The 8,347-nt window shown below is 41.7% G+C and overlaps 1 protein-coding gene across 1 annotated transcript in view; it reads left to right on the forward strand.

Moving 5' to 3' along the window:
* Positions 1 to 259: 259 nt before the first annotated feature.
* LOC138964522 (cell death abnormality protein 1-like) overlaps positions 260 to 8,347 on the forward strand; it is a 15,007-nt gene continuing 6,919 nt past the window's right edge. Inside the window, exons 1-6 of the mRNA XM_070336507.1 lie at positions 260 to 436; positions 1,918 to 2,022; positions 2,418 to 2,552; positions 4,500 to 4,634; positions 5,799 to 5,945; positions 6,719 to 6,847. Coding sequence (XP_070192608.1) covers positions 382 to 436; positions 1,918 to 2,022; positions 2,418 to 2,552; positions 4,500 to 4,634; positions 5,799 to 5,945; positions 6,719 to 6,847 — 706 coding nt within the window. The 5' untranslated portion in view covers positions 260 to 381. The remainder of the gene's footprint in view (positions 437 to 1,917; positions 2,023 to 2,417; positions 2,553 to 4,499; positions 4,635 to 5,798; positions 5,946 to 6,718; positions 6,848 to 8,347) is intronic.

Consider the following 8,347-nt stretch of genomic DNA (forward strand, 5'->3'; position numbering starts at 1 on the left):
ATTTTAAAAAAGTTCCTGCATTGCTTTTACAAGGGGTAGACTAGATCCCTGAAGCGATGCGGTTTTTTTTCCAAACAATCTCCGTTTTCAATACGTTATTTTTCTTGTATTGTACACTGACACTGCAAACAATATAACCGCCCTTCCCGAAAAAGAGAGTTTCTCGGGAATGGTTGTGACGACCTAGCTCATGTCCCGGTTGTTTACTAGACCGTAGCCATGGACACGCAGACATATATAAATTGCGGTGCGAGCTACAACTTGGTCCTATCGTCTTCTGGAAACTACAAGGACGCGGAAGTACGTTTAGATATACTAAAAATAAAACAAATCAACCGAAGCCAGAAAGGAAGAGGAAAGAAAGACTGAGAACGGCACAACATGACCATGGGCTTTTTCGATCTGACGTCGCTTCTTCTCATGTTGGTTGTTGCAGGTGCGTGCCTCTTGTTCTAGTTTTTGATTTTCCAAAATTAGAAATTATGATGATGAAGGAGCCCCGTTGCTTTGGTTCCATGCAGGGCTAAACATTTGCACTGAAAATAAGGCGTGGGGAAATTTAAACATATCTTTCACAAATTAAGAAAATGCAAAAAAGGATCGAATTAAACATTTTAGCAAGGAATTTTGCCATAATTGTATTTACTATTACTGACACTTCCGAAAATCACGTGTTTATCTCGTGCATGGGACAATGTACTAGAAATGCTAGAGCAGCGTTGTTTTTAAAATCTGTGAATCTGTGGCATTGTGAGACTATCATGTCATGTCAGATGTCATGTGGAAGAAAACAAAAAGGAATAACAGAAACTGTTCCTGGGAAACGCTTAATATTACTATACATATACCGCCTCTTTGTCCATTGTTATCATTAATCTAACCAATTATTTAGACCTATAAAGTGGAGATAATAAAACAGGATCAAGGAAGCTGAATGCTGCACCGGGGAAGAGGTGGGAGGGGGGGGGGAACTCGATGATACGATCTGTACGCTTCGTTTACAGCCTGGCAAGTGAAGACGCTTAGCGTGGGTAGCATCTCTGTGAGACAAAGGGGGGATGCCAGCGGCCAGTGATAGGTCAGTTCGTGGATGGTTCATGTTTATTGGCTAAGCAAATTAATAGCATGAGTAGACCGCGTGATGGAAGTTTACCATATGCACTTCCTATAAACTGTGCACTATTGCCTCAACTTCCACCCGTAATGGGCGCCTTAACTTTGTTCGACCCCATCTCTGTAACGGTGACTAAGTGGCAACTGATTAAAATAATTGCCAGACGGAGTAGCACGTCCTGTATTAGAGTAGCTGAATGTCGCCTAGTATGGAGATTACCCGTTACGGGGCTGGGTAAAGTGGTAGATATCGATCCTATCAACAGAGGTATATGACTCAATGACAAATATTTTCCTCGAAAAAACCTTGTTTGTGATTTTTTTTAAGCTGTTATTTTTCTAAATATATTTGACTGTTATTGCATCTTTTAAATGTCGTTTTGCATTTTTCATACACAAAAATAGATGGTAGCAAACTATGTATGTTCACAGTTTAGTGACAATGATTATTGCTCTAATACCTACAGGTGTGCACTTGTCTTTTAAGTGTCGTTTTGCATTTTTCATGCACAAAAAATAGATGGTAGCAAAGTTCACAGTTTAGTGACAATGATTATTGCTCTAATACCTACAGGTGTGCACTTGTCTTTTAAGTGTCGATTTGCATTTTTCATACACAAAAAATAGATGGTAGCAAACTATGCATGTTCACAGTTTAGTGACAATGATTATTGCTCTAATACTTACAGGTGTGCACTTGTCTTGTAAGTGTTATTTTGCTTTTTTTTATACAAAAGCAAAGTTGGTAGCAAACTATGTATGTTCACAATTCAGCGATAATTATCTTTTCTCTAACACCTACAGGTGTGCAATCCGCAGACAGAGACCTGGGTGAGCCGTGCACCAGTGCTGATTCTTGCGTCCACCCCCAAATACTTCTCGCTTGTGACACGGTAACAGGCACTTGTGGTGAGTAACTTGAAAGGTGTACATTCTTGAACGTGCCCAAACGGATTTGATTCGCAAGAAGGCAAGGATAGAAAATAAATTCAGAAGTTCAGGCCAGTGTTTAAAGGAATGGTTATAAGTGTGCTTTTTGTGTTTATGAAGTTGAGATGACGATATCTGTAGCGTTTATTTTGCGTTTCGACAAACATTTTCACGACCTATTTCTATGAACACAAAATTGTTTTGTTTTGTTTTTTGAATGCACACTTATGAAATCGAAAGTAATTACTTTTAAAAATACAAAAATAATATATGCTTGAGTGAAAAATCCTATTTGCCATATATTGTTTATGTCTTGATACAAAATTGATTAAATCTTGTTTAAACCAAACAATCTGTGTTATATGAATTTTCAGCTGTCCAGCACGGCGCGATATGTGACGAGCCTGGTTATGATCACCGTTGTGTTGCTGGGGCTGAGTGCAGCAGCGTTACAAGGGTTTGCGTGTGCAAATCGTCTCTCTACACTGCAACATCGGATGGAAAATGCGGTCAGTAGTGGTGGAGGTGTGTGTGTGTGTGTGTGTGTGTTTGTTTGTGTGTGTGTGTGTGTGTGTGTGTGAGAGAGAGAGAGAGAGAGAGAGAGAGAGAGAGAGAGAGAGAGATATTATATGTGTATATCTTAAAGGCACAGTAAGCCTCCCATAAACCATCACAGATACTGTCAGGCTTTTACACACAGTACAAACACCCTTTCATTTAAACGCTCACCGCTTGAGAACATCCTAGGTGCCCTCCGTAAAGAGCGAGCAATTTTCAAAGAATTTATGTTTGCGTGGTTTATCTTACCCCTGAGCCATCGTGAATCCGTGTGATCCAGTTTTCCTTTTTCACAATGTAGTCGTCTGTTAGTAATTTGAATGCGACTTGCTGTAAGCTTATCTGCAATAGCACGTTATTATGTACCTCTGACTATGCACGAAACAAACGGCTGTGGTTCACAATAACTATAGCGATGGCTTTTGACTGTTCAGAGGAACTGGCGATAAGTATTACCGTCGTCTTCTGCATCGGTCTCGAATAGCAGCTAGCATCTGCTGAAGGGACATTAAAACCCAAAAACCAACCAACTAACCATTACCGTCGTCTGCTACGAGAACCACGACCTTGCGTGACCCTGCTTCCGGGCTTTTCTGTTTTCAAACTTTCACGACTTCGAATTGTACTGATCTTGTCTTGATGAAAAAAGAATTCTTTTATGATTTAAGAATGTTTGTGTAAGAAGCTGTCAATTTATTATTTAGATTTTAAAAGTTAGGTCTAGCGCCAAAACGCACCACGGTCCGATTGTCTCTGAGCAATCGGCGCAAAATTAATTCTTTTAAAATTGCTCGCTCTTTACGTAGGGCACCTAGGATGTTCCCGTTTGGTGAGCGTTCAAATGGAAGGGTGTTTGTACTGTGTGTAAAAGCCTGACAGTATCTGTGATGGCTTACGGGAGGCTTACTGTGCCTTTAAGTTTCTTTCGCTTTGTAACTAGCATTTGTAAGTACTGGGAGTTTAAACTGATACAACATACTTCTTCGAACAAGAGAAGGATGCGAAGTATGACAGTCATGACGTACCTACTCGATGCAAATCATAAAAAACTTAAAGACATACTCCTCCCGTGTAAACAGAACGGCTCACCATTCCAGATGTGGCCAGGCGTTTTACACGGGATAAAACCATCCATCCACTTGGTCACATACTAATAATTACCAACTTAAGTTGTTTCTGTGCACAATGGGAATGTTGATGAAATAATTTCACTGGGGTTGTTTTTGATCGGATCAAATATCGTTTGATATAGTTCAATGAATTTGATTTAAAATGAGGTCGCCACAGTGCGGCCTTTACGTTTTTAAATGGACGGATATGACGTCATCAAAGACATTTGTGGAAAAAAAGTAGAAAAAACCCCACGTGTGGGGATAGTGTCTGGAAGATTTCACATGGACAATTTCATGAACATCTGTTCAGTATTTTCAATGAGAGTCTATGTAAATGTACACAGAGACACAGGCACCCACAGACGAACAGACCCTCATACACACTAACGCGCACACACACACACACACACACGCACATTCACACACACACACACACGCATGCACGCACGTGCACACACACACACACACGGAAGCACACACACACACACACACACACATACATACACACACACACATACATACATACATACACACACACACAAATCGTCCCGAATCCTAGCCTGCCTGAAAACATTTAGTTAATATTGAACAAATGTACCAGAATAGAAGAACAAATTAGACAATTTTTTGTTTATATTTTGTTTTTGTTATTTGTTTTTTTTAATTACGACACCATGATCATATAGCCCACTCTTCGCGATGGTAGCAGACATTTGATATCTGTTGTCTCAGTGACAGCGTAACTTGAAAATGTGTTAATAAGAGAGCTTATAATAAAAAATACAGATGCAACAGCCGGCAAATGGGGGGCAGCGTGCAGCAGCAACAGCTGTGGAAATGGAATGTTCTGCAGTCAGGTGTACGGAGTGTGCAAATGTTCTACCGGACAAGTAGTGGATCTTTCCACGGGGGAATGTTCTGGTAAGTAACACTAATAATTGGTAAATAAATAAATAAATGGAGCTAGAAGGTTAACTGTTGAAGTTAACTTAACTTTATTGTTGCTTTTTTGTTAAGTCACCCGACGGGCGCTGTGGCGTGGTGGTAAGACGTCGGCCTCTTAATCGGAAGGTCGAGGGTTCGAATCCCGGTCGCTGCCGCCTGGTGGGTTAAGTGTGGAGATTTTTCCGATCTCCCAGGTCAACTTATGTGCAGACCTGCTAGTGGCTTATCCCCCTTCGTGTGTACACGCAAGCACAAGACCAAGTGCGCACGGAAAAGATCCTGTAATCCATGTCAGAGTTCGGTGGGTTATAGAAACACGAAAATACCCAGCATGCTTCCTCCGAAAGCGGCGTATGGCTGCCTTAATGGCGGGGTAAAAACGGCCATACACGTAAAATTCCACTCGTGCAAAAACACGAGTGTACGTGGGAGTTTCAGTCCACGAACGCAGAAGAAGAAGAAGAAGTTAAGTCACCTGACATTTTTGTTGAAGATATTAAAGCTGCTCGTTTTTGGAGATTAGTCCACTATTCTCTTATTCGCTACTCTATTCTCTCTCCGGCCAAATCATGTTATTCTTATTCCTCTAAGTTCTTTCTCGAGCACCTTTTTCGGCGATCTTTGACCATTTATCTGCCATCGTGTTCACTTGAGTTCACTAGATCTCTTAGGGATCCACGAGTGGTAGTTTAATCGGTTGCTTTATTACAAGTTCAAAAGTTATCTTTGTAGAAATGGAAATTACTACATGGCTTGATGTGCGTTACCAGGTTTACATGAGTTGTCTTTTAAATGATTGTAGTAAATTTAAAAGGAAAGAGGGATGCATTTGCCTCACAATCAGAATACAAAACAAACAAAAAAACACAGCGGAAAAAAACATAAACATATTATTATTTGTATTGCTGGAAGAGTAAGGAGTGTTCTCAAGAATTTCAAGAGATGTGATGTTTGGATTCACAGTAGCTTATACTATTGCTATCTCGCTGTTGCTCTTGCGCGCGCGTGCGTGCGTGCGTGTGTGCGCGCGTGTGTGTGTGTGTGTGTGTGTGTGTGCGTGCGTGTGTGTGTGTGTGTGTGTGTGTGTGTGTGTGTGTGTGTGTGTGTGTGTGTGTGCATCCTTGGTCCTTTGTGTTACAGACATACCAGCTCAAAGGGTAGGATACCTATGCAATGCCGGCAGTGCGACCACAGCCTGTGGTACAACAGGCAATCTGCAATGTCCTAGCGGTGGAGGAACTTGTCAGTGTGCCGCTGGATACCTCGGTCCTAAGGGCGGTACTTGTGGTGAGTAGTCGCGTACGCAAGCGCAAATGAAGCAATGTGAAAACTGAATGTAAATGGCAGCTCTGTCTGTTTTTAGACTGTAAGCCAAACGACGCAAAGTATGACGCGATCGCTCAAACTTCGGACACGCTTTGGGGCCCTGAATTGCATTCTAAGAATTAGGCTCCGTTTCGGTGATTGTGCGTACATTTGCACCGCCATAATGATGACAAAAACAAGGTTAGGTGGCTTGTTGCCAGACCAGCATGTTTGTGTTGGTCCTCGAGGAGTATATCGCCCTTTGTTACAACTTTGCGGCCTCGGTCGATAAAAATGAAACAAAAGACGAAATGCTTCCCCTACAAAAAAACCTGGTGTGACGACAAGCCACCAAACATTGTAAAATGTCAGCTCTTAGAAAGCAAACACCATTTAACCGATTGCGGTTTGTACCGACTTAATCATTCAACCCCAGGATCACCACAGGTAAGTGTGTGCCACACCTACGCCCCGGCTACGTGCATTCAAACTTTCTAAACTTCCCCTCTAGTACCAGAGCTTAAAACAAAATCACAAATGGATGAATAAAACATCCTTTTTCTTCATGTGCGTTCATAGATTTGTCCGTGTATGCCTGTTGTTTCCCTACCAATTTGGCAGTCATACTCCCGTTTTAGGGGATCCATTCTGGACTTGTTGATAACTGATGCCGTGATGGTGTACAGGAGAAGGATGGTGCCTTTAATGATGTGACTGATTTTGAGGCTAATGATCTGCTAACATGTCATTTTCAGTCGCCGTTGCAAGTGGACAAGTGGGGCTGGCATGTACAACAAACGCTACCTGCGGCGCAACAATGTTCTGTGACTCGGGAAGATGCATGTGCAAAGATGGCTCTCACGGAGTCATCGGCAACGACTGTTGTAAGTCCGCTGCATCAGCTCAGTTCAATCGCTTGGTACACTCTAACACGGAACGGCATCGACGAAATCAAACGAATTTCGAGAGCTTGTTTATGTGGTAGTCAAGCTATTCGTTAGTGACTAACCGGCTGATTGGTTATTAGTTTTATGGATGTGTAATATGTGTAAATTCAAGTAACAGCACAACGGTAGGTTAAGGCTACTGCCCACAAAGCGTCCCTGTATCTGCGTGTCAGATTATGACGAGTACTTTTGTTTTCCAGGCATCGTGTAACGAGAGGAAAAATATGGCGTCGGCCGCGCTGAATGACGCTTAAAGATAAATTGTACTGTTGACGCTGGACGCGAGAAATCAACCAGAGCAATGTATTAATTAGGAGGGACACAACCCGCTCTTTTTGTCACAGGAGGAAGGTGTTTGTTTTCTTGTCAAATTGTGTCTACGCTCTGTAGACGGCCATTTCTAAATACATGCTCACCAGTTGATGTGTGTGTGTTCATGCCACGCATAGTCAGGCCATCGTTACATTTTAAGCACAGTCATTTGAGTAAAAATAGCAGATATTGATCACCAAAGATTTCAATCGGTGCGAGATCCCATTCATGCGTGCTATGTATTTCTTTCATAGTCGTTTCGCATCAGAAGCCACTGTAGTACTAGTAGAGTGGATAAGACGTGGTGCATCGAGCCCAGCGGTCATGGGTTCAATCCCCTCATGAGTGTAAACTTTTTTTCTTCTTTTTTTCTGTTTTCTTTTTAAAACAAATTCTGTGTGCTAGTATCGGTTGGCAGGTTTTGGGTTGTGCTTAATCTTGACGTGTATGTGAATGAGTAAAAGGGTTGTCTGAGTGGGAAATGTTTTCCCCATTTCACATACTACCTGGTCTAAATACAGTAGATTGTATGATGAGAGAGCGAACTGTAGCTATTTAAACGGTATTCAATTATTAATGTAGTTAACTGTGGCACTACTACCTAGGTGACGGGGGTACTGTTGATGCTGAATTTTGAACAGGTAATTATAAGCACAGAACGATACCATTTTGACACATGAAATGGATGATTCAAAATGAATGTGACAGATCTGTTCTTTGGGTTTATGATTTTGTCTACCCCTACCGCACACAAAAACACCCAAGAAACTATTACTTTTTATTTGAATTTCTCTAAGAACAATCACTGAAATTGTCTCTGAAAGTAGAAAGGTTACTGTTTCCACAAATTTCGTTCACTTTTATACGATTAAAATCACATTTTGTCAAAAGTCTTGATATAAATGCTCCATTTAACTTCACAGCAATTCTTTTCGTATCGCACATTTTAAGGGAGAGAACTTGGAAGTTTTGATGTCAACTCGGGGTAAGATCCCCTGTTTTTCTCGCGGCTAAACTATGACAAACGCGGTGTAGGATCCGGTCCGGTCCCCCCTCTGAAGTAGTCCCCCGGGGGACCAATTCGTGGCAAAAACTGCTCTATAATGGTCCCCCCTTAGACATCCA

The sequence above is a fragment of the Littorina saxatilis genome, linkage group LG4 (assembly GCF_037325665.1).
Source record: "Littorina saxatilis isolate snail1 linkage group LG4, US_GU_Lsax_2.0, whole genome shotgun sequence".
NCBI lineage: Eukaryota > Metazoa > Mollusca > Gastropoda > Littorinimorpha > Littorinidae > Littorina > Littorina saxatilis.